We start from the raw sequence: 19975 nt of genomic DNA, 5'->3' as shown, positions 1-19975 counted from the left end.
CCCTTCCCCAGCTCCCCATTGTCTCTCTTTTTTGTCTCGCCTGCATAGCAGAGTGAGACTATAGGCGCCAGTTTTTCCGACGGCGGCGGCGTCAACATCAAATCTTAACCGAAGGTTAAGTTTTTGAAATGACATCATAACTTTGTTGAATTACTATCATAACTTTGAAAATTTATGGATCTAGTTCATAAAACTTGGACATAAGGTTAATCAAGTATTAGTGAACATTCTGCTCTAGTTTCAGGTCACGTGACCAAGGTCAAAGGTCATTTAGGGTCAATGAACTTTGGTCAAGTTGGGGGTATTTGTTGAATTACTATCATAACTTTAAAAAGTTATGGATCTAGTTCATGAAACTTGGACATTAGGTTAATCAAGTACCACTGAATATCCTGTGCGAGTTTCAGGTCACATGACCATGGTCAGTGGTTATGTAAGGTCAATGAACTTTGGCCGTGTTGGTGGTATTTGTTAAATTACCATCCTAACTCTGAAAGTTTATGGATCTAGTTCATAAAACATGGACATAAGAGTAATCAAGTATCACTGAACATCCTGTGCGAGTTTCAGGTCACATGACCATGGTCAAAGGTCATTAAAGGTCAATGAACTTTGGCCGTGTTGGGGGTATTTGTTGAATGAACGTGGTATTATGTCATTATATGATTGGTGTTTTTGTGAATGATTATTTTATAGTAGTTTTCAAAGTTAGCACTGCTGCTATATTAAAATCGCGTAATGCAGGCGAGACTGCCAGAGGCGTTCCACTTGTTTTTAATCTTTATTGATTCCTTATTCTTGTGAACACTTGTAGAATCATTTTCCCTTCTTAGGGGGGGGGGGACTGAATTTAAATTCCTTACATGTTTAACTACAAGATGCATCACTGGATAGATTGCCTCTTGGTTATCACCCACTTCATCTACTTTCTATAAAGTCTCATTCCACATGGACTAATCTTAGCTTTCCTACAACCAGTTCATTGACTTACTGTTTGGTCTAATTGCTATTTACCCCCTTTACCATTTTGTCTACTTTCTAGTAAAGCTATACCCATTCGGTCTAGTATATCTGCTTAGTATATATATTATATGAATTGTGTATGAATCAAATTGTCATTTGAAAAAGTGTTCAGTAATAAGAAGAGGAGGTGAAAGTTTGACCATTCAGGCATTACACTCGATGAAATTTAGACAAGTAGATATTAGACCAAATGTTGGTTGGGTCACACGGTAATGAGACCTTATTTATTATCGACGGAGTGGGTTTAGCCATGATGGTGTTCGATGATCTGATGATTAGACCATCTGCTTTTAGACCAAGTGGATATAATCCCATGACTCTTAAAGTTGTTCAGTGATGAGTTATTCTTAGCTGATTGTTCAGACTAACAAGAAGAATACAAGATACCCTGACTGCATCCTCCCTTTCTTGTCATGTACAGGAGATTAGAGAGAGGAGAACCTGTTGGGAGACCTGTTCAGATGAGACCAAATCATGTAAGTTCTCTCATGCATGCAGTTACCATCTGTTACCTTAAGTAAAGTCTTGTATTGAATTGATAAATACTATTTCAGTGTGAAAGAAAAGTCATTTGGAGACCTTAGTGGTCGCAGTCATTGATTATTTTCCATAAAGGAGTAATTTATTTTGAAGAAAGATGTATTATTGCTCATGAAATTTGGCACAAACATTCATCTTTAATAAAGATGTGCATGATTCATTTACCAAATGTGTTGGAAACTGCATTAACATGGTAACAGCATAGGACAGGGGTTTAAATCACCTTCAGTGATATTTCTAGTTAATTATGTACTGCATTGCCAAGGTGGGGGGGGGGTGGTTCTGAATTATGAGTTGATAATCACTCTTGCACTTTTATGAATCTACCTACCAAATTTTTAAAGAGCTTATATTTTAGTTGGATAAAAGTAAACTTTTGTATGATATTGATATGTATTTGGCTAACAAAGTACAGTGAATATATGCCTCTAATTTTAAATGATCTTCACTGTTTTTGTGATATTGTCTACATTTTGCCAGATTTTGCTAGATTTGTGTTGTGTGTAAACGTCTCCCGGGTTTCATAGATGTAGGCTATGATACAGTGGAAAACACTCCGTCCCTCAGATAGGACGTTAAATGGAGGCCCATTGTAGAGGAGAGTCACCACCTTTGCACGTTAAGAACCCACTGCACTATTCGAATGAGAGTAGGGGGAAACCCCGGTGTAGTGGTACACCTGCATTCCCCCAATCAGTTATATCAGGAGGAGAGACCTGCGGGTTACAGTTCTGTGTGCGTGCCCTTCTAGGCGACCCAGATTGGCTGGCTCCTCCAAAAAAGCACCTTTGACAGATATATGGCGTTATACAAATGCTGTGCATCATCATTTTAATGGAAAGAAGCTCAGTATACAGGGAATATATCTTTTTGACTTTTCAGATGTCTTATGGAGGAGATGGTGCGTATGTACAGGTTGGATCAGGTCAGACCACCAGTACAGTTACTGAGACTGAAACAGAGACTGAGACAGAAAGTAACCACAGCTCTATACTAGCAGCATGGGGTGATGATCCAGAAATCAAAGAGAAAGTCAGGTATGAGTGACCCTTAACCCTAAAAGAGCCGGGTTATTTGGACCCATCTCACAGTCGAGGGGGGCGGATTCCACCCCCTCCCCCTGAGGTCTCGGCCGTCGATTGCACGAGCGCTGCAATAATTTGCACAGTGGTAGTGTACGATAAAATCTAAGGCTGAAAAAATGTGATTTTTTTTTTTATGAATTAAATATGCTAATTTATGCATGAAATAAAACATTTGCTCTAATTAAAGGAGAATGAAACTCTTGGAGCAAGTTAGCTTTTGTGAAAGCAGAAAAATCAAAGAATAAGATCAACAAAAGTTTGAGTAAAATAGGACTAGCAATAGAAGAGTTATGAGCATTTGAATGTCGAGATCACTAATGCTATGGAGATCCTCCCATTGGCAATGCGACCAAGATCTATTATGTCACTGATGAACAACTCTCCCCTTTTGGACACTGAAAATATACCCCAAAACATCTCTTTTTGCTCATTCTAATCATATGACAAACGATGCATCAATGATATAATGTTGTGAAACCTCTGTACTTGTCCTCTCATATAAAGAGAACACCTCACCTTGTGATAGACTCTATAAAAGTGAGAATATAAGTGAAATAAGTACTAAAGTTATGAGGGAGTTGTACGTGTGTGACATCACAGATCTTGGTCGCATTGCCAATGGGAAGATCTACATGGCATTAGTGATCTCAATATTCAAATGCTCATAACTTTCTTATTATTCATTCAATCTTCCTCAAACTTCCAACAATATGTTTCTTTGATTTTTCTCTTTGATATGGATTCAGCTTGTTTCAAGGGTTTCATTCTCCTTTAACTTATTATAGCCCCTAAATTGCTAATTTTTTATTTACAGACTCTTTGTAGGATTCTGATCAAATGTACATTAAAAAAAAATTGGTATTGCAATTTTTTTCTCATGTATTTCATTGTTTTTTTAATTTCTTATGTATTTCTTATTTTTTTACTTCTTGTTTTTTATTGTTTTTTGATGGAAATTGTTGCAGACTTAATTCTTGTCATACACAAGACAAAATTAATTAATTTAAATCAGTAAAAGTAGAAATAATGATACATTCATGAATTTTGGCTAAATACACAATTTTTATTGGATTTTTGATCAATTTCGGGTCTGACATGCACTTACATAATGTTGCGTAATTTCGTAACCGCATACCCGGGCATCGCAAATTTTGTCTCAAAAGTTGCGCGAGACTTGAAAGTAAAAAGTCAGTGAGCGGCGCGGTCAAAAAATTTCGCGCGGCGGATTAATCGCGAAAAATGTCGAGGGGGGGCGGATTCCACCGCCCCCCCTTGGCCTTTTGGGTTAAGCTGCCCTAGCTCTGTACAGTGATCTATCTAGCTCTGCTTAATGCATGCATAGTAGCTTGTTCACTCATGCATACTTTAAGTACCTGTGCAATAAACCTGGCACAGAAAAGATTTAGTGGCACAAAAAGAGTTAATTGTATAATTATTAGAAGGTTATAATTGAATGAATTTCTGTAATACCAGCTCATATATTCATATACAGATTAATTTGTCTAAGTATTGTGAGTGTTGAAATGTGGTGAATACGAGCACTGTACAAATGGTCATTGCTACGCATGGCAAGAATTTTTCCGGCATTGTGCATAGTGAACATATATCCAGCTAATTCTATGCAGTTTCAGTATGCACACTAAAATCTCTTTATTTTGATTGTCTTGTATGCAACAGTGTCTTAATTTTGATCAATAGGGAGAAACCAATCCTTTTGTAATATGAAAAAACATTTTTGATATATAGAGGAATGGCTTCATCTCTTACAAAAAGGTTCAGGTGAACATTCTTATCGCTTGCAAAATTTGGTATGCAATGGTTTTGCTACATTTTTAATGTAAGCATGGCATGTTATCATTTTAAAGTTTTTTTTTTATACCTTCCAATGAAGTACCCATTTGAGTCTTATTCAGTGCAAAACAATCATCTATTTCGTCCTTATTGTAGGAAACTGCAAGAAGCCAAGCATAAGTTACGCCAACTCCAGTCACTTGTAGCCATGGTACAACAGACCCCTGAAGTTGCTACTGCCTTGCCCGATGACCTGGCTGAGCTTGCGGCTGGCCTTACTGCTGAGTATTCAGAAACAAACAATGAAGACGAGGAGGATGATGAGGAGGAAGAAGATGACGGGGATGAAGAGGAAGAAGAGGAAACTGTTGAGGAGAGTGGTAGTGAATTTGCTATGGCTGGTGCTACTGGTGATCATAGAATGCCTAATAGAGAAGAACAGATTCCTGCAGATTTTGCCAGGGAAACTAGGTAAGAAATTATTTTCCATACTTGTGAGATATTGATTTCATCTCACAACAGTTAATTGCTTTGTTTTATGTCATCTTAACTTATTACCTATTTCTTTTTCAATTTTTCTTGTCTTCCCTTTTCTTCCTTCTCTCCATTCTTTTCATTTACCTTCTATTTAATTCTCTATCTTCCTCTCTCTCTTGTTGACTCTACTTTTTTCCTAAGTTTTATATATTTCTTTATCTCCCCCATTTTACTCTCATGTCCTTTTCCCTTTTTTTTTAAATTTGTGTTCATTGAAGGATTTAAATGTCCTTGATTTTTTTGTCCAGACTATTTTTCCATCACAATGTATGCTGTCCTTGGTCCCGAAGTAATTGAATGGATATTAGACTGTGTACACAATGCATGAGTCATATTTCAAACAATCTGAAATGTCAACACACCTTTGGAATGTCAACCTATTGATTACATATGTAAACGGCAAAGTGAAGAAAATTGGCAGTTAAACACATGCTGTGTCCTGGAATGCATTCTGATAAGCAGTGCTACAGCATGTGGCTAGAAGGGTATACTCACTGTAAACAATGCTTTGCTGAAATCAATAAGTGGTAATGTATTTCCATTGTGTATTGCTGATATTTATAGAAAGGCAAATAATCAATTTTCTGTCTATCTTAAGTGGATGTGTTTGATAACATCTTATGCTGTTCATCACATTTAGTTTGTACTGAGTTATTCAGTGGTGTCGATGAAGATGCATGGAATCTTTCCCGTATGGTAGACGTGTGTTTGATATGACATTGATATTATTGTTTGTGTAATGTTTATCATAGGGAAGCCTATTATGAGGCTAAGATGAATCAGCAGAGACGTGAGCTTCAGAGTCTTATGGCTGAAAGACATCGTCTTCTAGGCGTCCAACAACAGCTCAAGGAACTCAATGAGAACCTTCCTCCTGTCAGAAAAGTAAGGTTCTGATTATATTCTCTGTAATGGACAAATATTCCTATAATAATAGTTAATAAATTGTGGAGCTTGTATTCCATTTGGATGTAATTCTTGTGTATTGAATGTAAGGATTACAATGAGGTAATGACTAGATCAGCGATGATCAAAGAAGAATTTTTCTATGTAAAAAAATTATTTAATTCATTATTTGAACTGTAGTGAAAACATAGCTTGAAAAAAGTGTTGGTAAATTAAAAAGATATAGTTAAAGGGATATGCTTGAATTATATTTTTATCCACCCCCTTTCTCTCTCCCTGTCCAGCCACCAGCTAAACCTGGGATGAAATCAGTGAACATCATTCCACCCACAAAGAGAGATGCATCAACCAATGTCCAATGTAAGTTTCAAATTTCTATTTATCTTTTATAAAAAAAAATTAAAATCAAAATTACCTTCACTCACATTATTGGATGTCATGCACCAGCAAGAAATATTACATGTTTTATGTAATAAACAAATTTCCCCTCATGGGTAAATAATATTTAAAATGTCTTGAGCAGTTTGCATGGCCCCATTTCTTGATCAAGTTTGTGCAAGTAAATCAGGCAAATAACAGCATTTAGCATTGCAATGTACATGTAAATTTTATTGGCCACACATCTTGTATTTTATGATTATCAAAGGTTGGGCTAATCCAGTGTCAGTGACCTTTTTAGATGATGTGTAACTCAACCTTTCTTACCAACTATTCTTGTTTTGTGTACTCTAGCTGTTGCTACTCCAAGCCGTGAGGAGGTGTTCTCTGAGATGAGGAGAAATAAAGCTCTTCAGAGTGAACTTAGGCAGAAGAAAAATGAGCTTTCAGACTTACTTCATATTGTCAAAATGAACAGAGAGGTATGTATATTAAAGCATTACAAGCTACTGTACTTTGTTCTCATTAATTTGAAGGAATATAAAAATGAATGTACAAACTTTGGTTTGATTTTCCTTAAGTAATGAATAATTTATAGTTCTTCATCGTATACTTTTTTTTCTAATTTAATTACAGAGGTTACGTGAAGGATCTGATGAGTATTCTCTTCAGACAGATTTAGCAGAATATGACAATGATTTATTCAGGTAAGCAATTTATTTCCACTGTTGTCTAAATTCGTAAACAACTTTTCAATTTATAAGTAACGTATCAATTATATCAAATTTATTGATTACTTTATCAAATGATGCCATTTATTATTATATTATTAGATAATTAGTTACATGTAGATTAATCAACATTTTAATTGATCAGACTTTCTTTGTACATTTTCTCATTGTGTTTGTTGCTCTACTCTCCAACTTTCAACTAATACCTTGTAATATGTTCTAAAGAATGAATGCCTCTTTGCAATATTCCTTTTCAAATATTACTCCTCTGAAATTGGAAAATGAACTTGGTGATATGGATTTATTTTCCTGTCATTTTGCAAAATTTGAATGCCAAACTTATTGAAATCCAAGCTTTGCATTTTCGTGATTAAAATCTACAATTATTGTATTGCTTCTTCCAGACTAAGATCAGATATGGCTATTTTAATCAGGTAAAAACTTGCAGTATGTTTATGTATTCATTTGTGCATGCTGCAGTAGTTAATTTGAGCCTGTAATCCCACTGCAGACAGGAAAAGTGACATCAAATTCAGCCTATTTCTTTTGTAGATATTGAAACTTTGAGCTTTATATTTTGATTTATGTCATCTACATAAAAGTTTAAACAGAAATTTCTAGAATTAGGAAGTCAATTGAATGAAAGAATGAAATGAATTTTTTTTTCAATACTTCATTTTACTTTTCTTGATTGCAGTAATTGTATGTTTATCAAGAAGGTATAATGCTATTTTCTGTTCTTCAAATTTATCATCCCAAGTATAGAGTATTGACTATTTTGGGGGAACTTGCTATTGTATGTGCGCTCTGTGAAATAGGGTTTGTTTTTGCCTGCTTGTCTTGCATGAAATACTTCAACAGTTATAGTATGTTAAGAAGAAAAATATGTAGAAGTAAAATATAGTGTCAGAAAATTCATATGTTCTTTCTTATTAGTGATAGTGTGATGTATTTGTGAAATTTGAATCTCTCATTTCTTCTATTGCTTTGCTGTTTCTTGGTGTGATATGAAATGAAAATATTTTTTGATGTGTCTTTTGGGTGCTGCTTGGAATACATTAAAAAATTACTGTGCATTTTTCTCTTTTCATTTCTATTATCTGTCCATTTTATCCCTTCCCCTTGCCCCCTTTCGCTCTCTCTCTCTGTCTTGCTCATCATTCATTGAATGACTTAACAGGGAATTATTGCTTGATGCCGGCAGAATGAGTATGCGTAGTGCTGATATCACAGCTGCAGCAACCTGGGGTGGATCAACCCAGGTGAGTGAAGATGAAGGATTAGAGGATGGTTATCCAGGGGATGCTCTCTTACAGGTGGAAGAAGAGGAAGAGGAGGTAAGTTTCAGTTTAAAAGATTCTTGAATTTTCATGTTGTTGTTTTTTTAACAAGCGTGGAGTTTTAAATTGACACATCCTTTTCTATCATACATGTTGCCTATTTTTTTCTTCATTATCATTAGTTTTAGGATTGCTATGTTTTGTTTGCATTGTTTTGTACCCTTTTTATGGACAAGATTATTTATACTTATATTTATGGTTGTAATGTCGGTGTGTGGCCAATTCATTTTTTTCTCAGTCAAAAAGTCATATTTCTTTGTGTTTTTAATAAAGAAATGCAAACATTTAGGAAAGAAGGTCTCCCTATTTGCAACATTTTCCACATTTGTAATTTTTATTATTGTGAAGCATACATTGCTTCTGCTTTATTTGAAATGACAATATTAACTTCTGTTGTATACATTTACTATTCAACAGGAACAGAGCACTGTGACCTCTGATACCTACACCATTGAGTCAGGTACTAAACCAAACAGAAGAAGAAAAGTCCAACCTTACCCAGGAGTAAAGAGAGTAACCATAGAAGATGATGGGGAGACGTCATCAATGGATGCAGCTAGGCATGGTATAAGATACCCTAAGCACATCAACTCAGCTACTGATAGGCAGAGTCGTCTCAGGTATGATCTCCTTAGTGGGGGGAAGATAACCAGTAGAATTTGGGGCCTGTTGTATAAAGAGTTGGGTATAAATGCATGCCACAAATGCTTGCTTTTGATTAGGAGAAAATTTGGTTGTGTTTGAATTTTGTATTTAGCTTAATGAGAAAGATTTTATTTATTATTTATTGCAAAATAGATCATTATGTGAAGCTACTCAAGACAAACCCCCTGTATCATAAAAGGTGGAGTATAGTGGCTATTGGAAATTCATTTAGGTGACTGGCTGAGGTTTTGATACCATTGACAATGTTGGTTTGATGATTGCAGTTGTTTTTCATATGCCATTGGTCACTATCCCTTGAGCTAGCCCATTATGACGAGGTTCCCACCTCTTGCCATGCTGCTTGTAAAATTCCGCTTTTATTGACAGTGGTTCTAAAGTGATGAACAATTTTTTTTTAAATGCCTTGTCCTCCTGAGGGCTTTCTGCCGGGGCTATTGTGCACTCAAATTCACAACGCTTTTCATTATTTTATTTAATGTTGTACAGGCAAGAGAACATCCGTTCAGCCGAGGAGCTTGTATCTGATGGCTATGAGGAGGATCCTGCTGTTCAGGCTCTACAGGGTCATATTCAACAGCTACAGAGACAGCTATCAAATAGCATGGGAATGTGCCAGTCTCTTATTTCAGATCAACAATCTATGAGTAATCTTCTCTCAGGATCACTTAATGGTATGTTGTCTTCTGCATTCAGTCTCGGTAGTTGTAGCATCGTTTTTAATCTTTTTTTCCCCTGTGGATTGGAATGGTCTGGTTTACCCTTCACCTACAGCATTTAAGTATCTCTGATTCATATTAGGTGATTGTTATCTGCTATGTGACATGATATTTTATGGTAAGGTGTGGCTGTGTTTGATTGGGGTGGGAAGGGGAGGGGTTGTACAAACATGAAGTATTGGATGAATTTTGGTAACTTATGATGTAAATCTGTTTCATATCAACATTTGTATATTTAGTAAGTAAATGGAGTAGGCCTTTCTTTTTTCCTTTGTTAAATGCACATATATCACTGATAGCACAATCCATAGAATGTCTTTGGCATCACATATATTAATTATGTGTATATTCTTTTTCTTGCTGAACAGCTGGTCGTGGTGGGTTACAGGCTGCATCTGTAGGTCCCAATCCATTCTCTCCTGGAGAAGCTCACCTAGATGACCTTGTCCAGAACTACAATCTTCGCATGCAGCATCAACAACTGATGCTGAACTTGAATAGTGCCTATAACCAGCTATATCAACAGCAGACTCAGATCCAGAGCCTGCGTGGCCAGCTTGAAGAGAGAAACTCGGAAGCTTCCTTTGATGTAGGTGCAGCCGTGGCAGCAGCCAACACCAATACCAATAACAATGCTCCACCCATGTACAGGAATCCACAGAGACCATTAGGTATGGGGTATCCAGGCCAGTCACCACCCTTTGGCAGATCATCTGGTATGGGACCTGATGCAGTGTATGGACCTCCTCCGTATAATCCAGGTATGTTCAGTATTGTCTTGTGTATGCAGAATATCTTCTTGTAGGCTGTTGTGACATGTTTTAGATTTCTATACCAAAGAATATTCAGTAGTGATGAATCGTCACACATAAAAACAATATGGTTTCTAACCACATGTCTTTTGCCCATCTGAAATGTAAGTTATTCGAATAGTGATGTTACTATGATATATGCATTCTTTACAGATAAACTATTCTCTCAAGCCCTCTTGTCCAGATGCATTTTTGTAGTGTATGCATATAGAACTTGGTGTTCGGTGGTTGAATATTTAATAGCAGTATGTGAGATTTACAAGGTTTCTTGTACATGTTTATTTTACACCTCAACAGCGATGCCATTCAACATGAATCCTACATTCCCACCTGGCTTTGGCCAGCCGAGTCCAGGCAACTATCGCTCACCCTATGCAAACCCCTACACTCCCAACGACCTGAACGAAGGTGGTACTGGCCAGAGGGACACCTACAACCCTTATGCCCGTCAAGCCACTCAGCAGAGGTTAAGCGGTGCAGCCTCCTACCATGTACCACCCAACACAGCTCAAGTGAGCAACGATGATGACGAGTTTGAAACTGCCTATCTGAATAGTGCTACAAGCTGCAAGGCATCAAGGATGATGGGAGGGTACACCTTGGACAGTGGGATTGGAGACATCAATGATATCTTAGCAAGGGATCAATCAGAGTCAAGGGAAGAGATCGCTGTACCTCCACTTGATATTACCAGCCTTCTGAAAAGAACGTAAGTTATTTGATCTTTTGTAACCGAGATTGGTTACTGATCAAATGGGTTGGGTTGGAAGATTATAAAACTTCATGCTAGACTTTAATAATCAAATATCATTTTTAAGTTAAGTTTCCATTACTAGTACATTAATACAATACTAGATATGTTTTTGGCATTTGATTTGTTCAATAGAAAGATGTTTCATGCAATTTTAATCTAGTTTGATAGTATTTGCTGCAAATTGTTACAGTATTTTTCTTTTGTTTTGTGTTATATTAACATTCACAGGTTTATTTTTTAACTATGAATACCACAATTTATTGCATATGTAAGATTTCTAATTATAAGGATATTTGCTCAACTTCCTCATACGGTTAGTAGACCCTGGATTTCAGCGTCAATTTTGTATTTGTTTTTTTTTATAAAATTATTACAGAGAGCAGCAGAGGAGATTACGGGACGAGTTAGGAAGTCAGAGATCAAATACATCATCTAACAGAGAAGGTAATGATGATGATGATGATGTTGATAATGATATTGATAGTATTGATGATGCAAATGATGATATTTTTCATGTTCTTGAATCATTAAGTCTCTCTCCCATTACTTGTATCATAAGTTTTTTTCAATCCCCTAAAATTAAGACAAACCTCTGGCACTGTTCATTTACTCTGTTTCTTCAATTGTTCAGCATTTAATGCAACTCGTGAAGAAGGATGAAAATAATCCTGCTTTTCCCCATGTAATTCTTCAGGCAAACATCCAATGCCAAGCAGTGCATCCCAAGCCAGAGCTCAGCTATCAAGCCAGTCCAACCAACCCAGTGCACGTCTAGCCAAGCTTCTCGGACCCAAGATGGGTACAGGGTTAAGTTCCTCCATCAGTGGGACTGCATTCCTAGACACTGCTAGCATTGTAAGCACAGTCTCTATGTCTAGTCTACCCGGTGATATGAGTGATAAGGGTAACAATGGAGGAAGGTCAAAAGGCAGAGGTCAGCAGCAGCAGCAAGTACAGCAAGACACTGACAGGTCAATCAGGTCACAGACTAGTGAACTGTAAGTATATTTTTTGTGTTTTCATAATTTTTAATGTGTACAAAATAGTATTTGTAAAAAAAAATTCTAAGTTGGCGAAAGTGTTATTCTGTGAGTCAAGATGCTTGCTGTCTGAGGTATATTCATTTATTCTTGTCAGTCAAATAAGTTCAGAAATTTTGTCCATAACAAATTGTGGCGTGTGCCATATAGAGCATCTGCATTGGAGTTTATATTTGTATCTGAATGGTTATTTTTTGTTTTCTTTGCTCATTTCCTTACACACAAATGTTGTATATGGTCATGGAGTTCCTTGCATTCATTATAATATGTCAACCTCTCTCTCTAATCACTCAGTGAGTCTGATGCAGGGAGTGAGTTCTCTCTCTTTGAAGCCCTCCGTGAATCTATCTACTCAGAAGTGGCGTCACTCATCTCTCAAAATGAGACCAGACCACACTTCCTCATCGAGCTGTTCCGTGAGCTTCAGATGCTCAATTCAGACTACCTTCGACAGAGGGCTCTCTACGCCCTACAGGACCTTGTCTCAAAGTATCTCACAGATGATAATACTAATGCTTCAGCATCAGAGGCCCCTACCCTGCCATCAGAGAGGGTGAGTGTTCAACATTGTACATGGAATACAAATATCATATTTTATTCAAATCATTAGAGAGTTTTCACACAGTGATGCACAGAGGCTTCTTGAGCATATTTATATGCTGTCAATGACATAAAATGCCTTAAAAGTGTTTGTAAATGAAAAACTGAGCAATTTTGTCATAGATTCAGAATGACATTTGCATTTGTTTATTGTCTACTCTTGATAGAGCGTGTTGATGCTGTTAACATTTATGAATGATATTTATTTCATGTGTGGTGAAAGTGACTATTACTAAAATATAATGTTCTTTATATGGTGTGGTCCAACTAATCATTTACATATTTTCTTCTTTCTTATTTGCAGCCAATGCCAGCATGGATGAACTTTGCAGGATCAGAGCAAACCCCTAGTGAGAGCTTTATTACATCAGATGAGGAAGAAATCAAGGTAATATTCTAATTCTATGATTAAAAAACCTGAGTCGCAGCCAAATGGCTGAATTGGTCATGGTATTGGTCATGAGTAACATGTGCATGCTCGTAGAAATTATTTTTAGTTCTGTGTTACCGTGTAAGTATCAGTTTCATATTGATAATTAATATTTTCTTGCAAGTGTTTAGGTTGAGCAACAAGATAGAATAGATATTGGAATTTCCGTGCCTCTTTCCACCATAGGTGGTTGCTGGAAGCATCAGGTTCAGGGTTTTACTTTCATCAATCCCACATTTATCCTCCTGGGAAGATTAACTCAAACTTTTGTCATGTATGCACTGATAAGTTTTTGAGGTCTCAAAGCCAAAGTTCAAGTTTCCCATCATTCAGTATGTACACAAAATTGTTACAGGTATGCAAATATTGTCTTTTTGTCCAACCAGGCTCGTCTGTTTGGTGCTAACCTTCAGAAGCCCCATGAGTCATCCTATGCCTTGCTGGAAGATGATCAATATGATTACATTGAGAATGTAGACTCTGCCAGTTCACTCTCAACACCTCCATCATTAGGACGGGGAGAATTTGGTTTTGCTAATGAAGACCTAGGAGACACTGTCATTCATCTTGATAAGGCATTGAAGGTAAAATGATGTATAGCACTTACTCTATGTAGATATAGATATATTCCCAATTTCTTTTCCAGTTAAATTGAACTCTTACATTTTTTTCTCAAGGTGTATTGAACTATGATTTTTTACATGTATCACTTTGAACATCAGAATTGAAAATAAAGTTTTGTGATTTGCATTAGCTATCAAATAATTTTGTTATTTGAATATCAGAATATAATATTGATTATTTAGGTTAGTATTGACACTATTGTTGCAATCAAATGCATATGGTACAGCCTCTATTTCCTAAGATTCTTTTTATTATCCTGTTTAGATTTTTTTTACCTTAAAATAGCAAGAACTAAATATTATGAAATATATCAAAGCCTTATCCATTGTTCTTCTTACGAAATGCATATAAAAAGTTCCCATTAATGATCATTTTATTTAAATGGACTAAAATTTTCTTTTCTTTTCAGCGGATGAGAGAATATGAGAGGCTAAAGGCAGAGGCTGAGGCTGCTTCTGGAGTCAGTTCAATAGACAATGCCAAGGAACGGAGTACTATGTCAGCTTCAGATATGACTAGCAATAGCTCAGCTCAAGATATGGGCAGTGAAAGCTCCTTCTCTGATCTGCCAGTGAGTTCAGTTTGCCATTTTCCAGTTTATACAGCATTTGAATCATTCACATTCATTGAAAAGTTTGTATTTTTCATGAGGTTATATCCTAGATTATTGTATCTGTAAGAAAACTGTTAATGATATTTCTGGGTGGAAATCAAACTTACCAGGGCCCTGTTGCATAAACCTTAGCACTTGATCATGGAGCCAGATTTTATGATTGATCATACACAATAATCAATGCAATTGAGTTAAGAAACCAGTGCAAAGATCAATCACTCAGTTCTATGTTTCAGGGCCCACAAAACGTACAGGGGAGGACCAGAATGTAAAAAAGAGAATCCATTTACTTTTTAGTTATGTTTTTATTTCAACAATAGTTTTCAATTGTATTATATTGAATATTCGTACTTGCTGTAGAACTATTCACCCATTCGAATTAGCTTTATTTCCCAAGGAATAGATGATGATTTTTTAAAATTCTTTTCTTCCCTGAGCAGTACCCTCGGATTGACACTCGTCAGTTAGACCTCCAGATCAAAGGCATCATGCAGGAGGTGATTCCATATCTCAAGGAACACATGGATGATGTGTGCTCTCCGCAGCTACTTGCCTACATCAGACGTTTGGTGCTAGGTCTGGCAAGGCAGAAAGATGAGAGCAGGGAATTCGTTCGCTTCTTCAATAGGCAGCTGGGATCCATCCTGGAAGACTCTCTTGCCAAGTTCTCTGGTAGAAAGTGAGTTTCTTTTTTCCTCTTTGGCTTAACTGTTTCATTTTCAAGGATGTAGAAATCATCTTCATTTTAATTATTTAAGTAGTACTTTTTATGAGGTAGTTAGATTTGTAAATTCAATGCTATAATATATCGCATTGTTGATAAGTTCACTAACATTGGGGCTGGTATTTGATAAAATTTTCAACTTTTTTTTGTTTTTAATGAACATTTTGATATGAAAATGGGTCCTTGACTTGTTAGCATCCTTGGAAGTTGCAAATTTATCATTTTGTCATTTTACCTAGAGATATGCTGCTTTGTATTTATCATTCTTGATATGGTATGAGCGACTCTGATGATAGTGATAAATGTATGTATCCTGAAGATAAACCTTGTGAAACATGATGTATTATTTCTTCTGTCAGGATGCGTGAGTGTGGTGAGGATCTGTTGGTGGATATCTCTGAGATTCTCTTCAATGAGCTAGCATTCTTCAGACTCATGCAAGACCTTGATACAGCTGGTAACAAACTCAAACAAGAAGCTGCTAAACGAGATGATGATGATGATGATGACGATGACGAGGAGGATGATGATGATGATGAAGACGATGAAGAAGAGGAGCAGACGGAAACTGGCACAGAGACTGGCACAGCTCAAGATCAAGTAACGGGAGAAGGTGATTATTAGTTATTTTTTTATGTCTTCTTGTAAAGCCATTGCATATAACCAGGCAAAACAACTCCTTTCATGATGTAAAACAATCAAATTAATTTCTTCGTGTGCATTTTAATGTTATTGATCTTGTATTACATTGATCTTAGAATTTTAGGTTGACATTTGTTTCATACATGTAGATCCCATACTTAAAATGTTACATCGCAAAGTGAGTAAAGTTGGACTAATCTGTGTGAAAAGGAGCTGCCATCTTTGAAGATGATGGTGTTTAGAAATTTGAAAAGCTTGTCATAATTAAATAATCAAGGTAAAAAAAGGGGTGTTGGGGGATGATTGGTAAAATGATACATTCTCAGCAAATAAGGCATGATCCTTTAATGTAGTAGGTATTTTGTTGGTACAATTTAAAGCAATTTCTACTGTTTTGATTGTAGGAGAAAGCAGTTCAGATGAGTCGTCATCAGATGAAGATGATACTGTCCAACAGAGACATCCTCAAGGGAGACAGCAACAGGATGATAGGTCTGGTGGAGGTGTGATGGAACAAGCATTAGAGACTGCTATGGCAGTAGCTTCTAGATATGAAGAGGAAGAATTAGGAAATGTAAGTCAGACACCATGGTATTTAGTTAAGTATTTGGTGAATTATTTCCTCTGTATCAATTCTTTTTTCTCAGTATGGGTTAAAAACAAAACTTTTTATTTGTGGAATGACATGGTTTTCATTATTATTATTATTATTAATTTTTTTTTTTTTTTTTTTGGGGGGGGGGGGTAAATGACAAGTTATGATTAATTACTTCATTGTGGTTTTCTTTTTGGCATTATTTGCTCTATATTTTCTACCTTTAGATTCCAAACTGTTTTACAGATGCCTCTTATTTCTATTACAGGAAACAATCATTGTAATATAAATAGATTGGGGTTCACATTGTTCATGGGGTTTTAGTTGCCATACTTAAAATTAGGCTTTTGCTCACTTTTAAAATATAATGGGACTTGTATGAGTTAAATGCAAGGTTTTATATTACCGTCATTTTCTTCTTGATTTGTTGTGTTTTCAGACGAGAGATGATATGTTAGCAACACAAGTGGATATCAGTGATAGAGAAGAGTGAGTACTGCTTATTTTTATTGATTTCTAGTGCTGTTGTTCCATTCTTTTGATGAGAAATAGATGTCCTGGTGATAGATATGAACCTGTTCCACAATTTGATTTTATTTCAGAGTGTATGCTTATAAAATTAATCATAATACCATGAAGTAATCTATAATAATAGGGAAAGAAATTTAGATTTTGGTGATATTGATTTTGGAGGATGAATTTTGTAAAATGACTTTGGTGAACTTGATCAAAGATACTACTGTAGCATGTACATGCAAGTAATCATGAATTCTATATAGACTGACAGATGTTGTTCAACTCATAATGATTGTCATTATACTTTTGTTTTTAAACAGAGACAGTGAGCCTCAGAGTGTGGATCATTTACAGATTGAGCTTTCCATGAGTGAATCAAAAGGAGTTGCATAGTAAGTAAAAATTTCAACTAGTGTGGAGATGTACATCATTATGGAATGAAATGACCCAAAAGTCACAAATATGGTCTGTCAGACATATTTTTTTAAGTTCATTGTAAATTTTATTCAATCTTTCCTTAACAGAATGGTGAGTTGTGCATTCCTCTATGATCTAAAATGGTTTAATAGTAATCCATTCTTTACCAACTTTTAATTCATCATGGGGATATGTATAAAGTATGAACATACAACCTCTTATGCATGACTTTCATGAAATAATGTAATTCATGAAGTGGGGTAAAAATGGAGGAAAATAAATCTGAGTCAGGGGTTTTTCTATGGAATTGCCCTTATGTAATGAGGCATTAAGCATGATTCTTGATCTGTGATATTGAATGTCATAAATTATATTTTTGTTTCACTTCTCAGTATTGGTAGTGGAGAAGAAGAAGATGACTCAGACCATCTAGGAGAAGCTGTAGAAGAGACAATCACAAGAATTGGAGCAGCCAATGCCGATGGAGAAGTTGACAGTGTGGTGAGTTAACTAAAATATTCTTTGTTGAATGTTTGTCACTTGGATATTTCTTAAAACCATCATAAATCTACACCTCATACAATTGTATTGAATTCAGATTAATTAGCACTGCCCTGTTGGATGTCTCTAAACTTTGACTTATGACATCTTTTTTTTTCTTTAAAAATTGACCTTGTCTTATGCTATAAGGCAGTATTGCAGTTATTGTTCAAGCTATCCAAACTAAAATTTTCACTTTGAACTAGTAGTCCTTCATAAATGTTAGAAAGACATGTAAAAAATGGCAGACGTTGGGCTATTTTCATAAATGAAATTTGAGACTAAGCTTAAAACAAGTGTTAAAATTGAAAATAGGAACAAGCATTAGGTTTAACAGCTGTGCAAACATAAAGAGAATAAGCATTTTAGGTAAGGAGAAAAGGAACATTTCAAAACTCTCATTAATGTATCTTGAAGACAGTATTACTACTCTTGATTATGTGATCTTATTGAGTATTTCAATGTTTTTTTTTTTTTTTTTCTTTCTTTTGTGTTTCAGGATGATACAACAATGAGCACAGAGATCCCTGTTGAATCGGATGCTAGTCAGAAGGAGAATATCTCAAGACAGGAGAGTCTTGAGAAGGATCCAGCTCCTACACCAGCTCCTGCATCAGAACCCAAGGAGACCATTGATGATAGCACACCACAGGATACTTCACAGGCTACAGTGGGAGAGAACAACAATGAAGAAATCACTCTTGATGATCTACCTTCAAAGCTTACTGTAATTACACAGGTAGGTTTCTTGTTAATGTAATCAGTATTATACAGATTTCTCTGTATTTTCAATCTCAATGTACTTCAATGTACCATACTTCTCTGATTTGCTTTTCTGTTGAAATAATCAATACTTGTGCAAGTTTCTAATATATCTAGATGTTCATACCTCCAGAAACTTTAAATTGGTGAATGCCAGTCATATATTTGGTATGTTTTGCTTCAATCCAGTAAGTGGCTTGTATTACTGTCAACTGTATACAAATAGCGAATAGGCATGAGTGCGATGGTGCGAGATTTCGCATGAGGTGAAAGAAAGAAGCTGTATTCAACGAGGCGTGAGCCGAGTTGAATAGAGCGTTTCTTTCTTTCACTGAATGCAAAATCTCGCACCATTGCACGAATAAGAATATTCGCTATTTGTGTTGTACAACGCCTCAGAATATAGCGAAAATATGAAAAAAAACCAAGAGTTTATCCCTATAGTAATCTATGAAAAGGGAGCAAAAATACCGAAAGCAGACAGCAAAATCCCACAAGCGCACATAACCTTGGGCAGCCTTGCGCATTTAGCCAGCTGGCTTATACGCGTATTGTTCATTTTTACCGAGCGCAATGAATTAAATCGTATTGTGACGTCACCTCCTAAAGCCGTGCAACGGTACATTTTGGATGGTACGTCTTTTGTGCAACGGTACGAATATTTGACATTCAGCCTCCCATTTGCTCGCGTACAACAAGCTAAGTAGGCGTTGTACAATATATGATATGATATAACAAATTAAAACAACATGAGACCCCCTTTGCTGCAGCATTCAGACATTAAAATTATTAATGATTTTAGATCATAATTTTCCACTATCTTACATCTAATTTATTCTAAACTGCAATGTTTCATATGTTTCTTTACTATTTCTTTATGGCCCCATCATCACTATGATTCTTTTGCCATCATGAGATGTCACTCCATTCTTACACATGATTTTTAATAAATAGTTGAAATAAATCTTTGTTGTATTCCCTGTATTTAATGACAGAATACCCTTGAGAGTCAGATGACGAAGGAACAGACAAATACCGATGGAGTTCAAGGAGTCCTGGAGACAATGGTAGATGGTGAAGCTCAGCTTGCAGGAGACCCAATGGCCTTGAGAGCTCCTGAAGGAGCACCAGTTGAGAATGGTATCATTGAAGGCAACCCAGGAGAAATAGGTGAGACAAGAAGAGTGTCTCAT

At 36.1% G+C, this 19975-nt stretch overlaps 1 protein-coding gene across 2 annotated transcripts in view; it reads left to right on the top strand.

Annotated features, from left to right (window-relative positions):
• LOC129260537 (pericentriolar material 1 protein-like) overlaps positions 1–19975 on the top strand; it is a 47539-nt gene that overhangs the window by 23624 nt on the left and 3940 nt on the right. For both annotated transcript variants that reach the window (XM_064114200.1, XM_064114199.1), the window contains 26 exons: positions 1445–1499; positions 2446–2600; positions 4596–4910; positions 5729–5861; positions 6167–6242; positions 6615–6742; positions 6897–6967; positions 8172–8328; positions 8749–8951; positions 9484–9668; positions 10082–10474; positions 10823–11234; positions 11656–11723; positions 11974–12277; positions 12614–12872; positions 13224–13307; positions 13736–13933; positions 14383–14544; positions 15027–15265; positions 15670–15923; positions 16357–16526; positions 16987–17036; positions 17384–17455; positions 17873–17981; positions 18520–18759; positions 19778–19952. In XM_064114200.1, coding sequence (XP_063970270.1) covers positions 1445–1499; positions 2446–2600; positions 4596–4910; positions 5729–5861; positions 6167–6242; positions 6615–6742; positions 6897–6967; positions 8172–8328; positions 8749–8951; positions 9484–9668; positions 10082–10474; positions 10823–11234; positions 11656–11723; positions 11974–12277; positions 12614–12872; positions 13224–13307; positions 13736–13933; positions 14383–14544; positions 15027–15265; positions 15670–15923; positions 16357–16526; positions 16987–17036; positions 17384–17455; positions 17873–17981; positions 18520–18759; positions 19778–19952 — 4667 coding nt within the window. The remainder of the gene's footprint in view (positions 1–1444; positions 1500–2445; positions 2601–4595; positions 4911–5728; positions 5862–6166; positions 6243–6614; positions 6743–6896; positions 6968–8171; positions 8329–8748; positions 8952–9483; positions 9669–10081; positions 10475–10822; positions 11235–11655; positions 11724–11973; positions 12278–12613; positions 12873–13223; positions 13308–13735; positions 13934–14382; positions 14545–15026; positions 15266–15669; positions 15924–16356; positions 16527–16986; positions 17037–17383; positions 17456–17872; positions 17982–18519; positions 18760–19777; positions 19953–19975) is intronic.

Source organism: Lytechinus pictus, unplaced genomic scaffold, assembly GCF_037042905.1.
Source record: "Lytechinus pictus isolate F3 Inbred unplaced genomic scaffold, Lp3.0 scaffold_19, whole genome shotgun sequence".
In the NCBI taxonomy this organism is placed as follows: Eukaryota; Metazoa; Echinodermata; class Echinoidea; order Temnopleuroida; family Toxopneustidae; genus Lytechinus; species Lytechinus pictus.
Note: the sequence above shows the minus strand (reverse complement) of the source record. Positions and strands in the feature narration are given on the sequence as shown.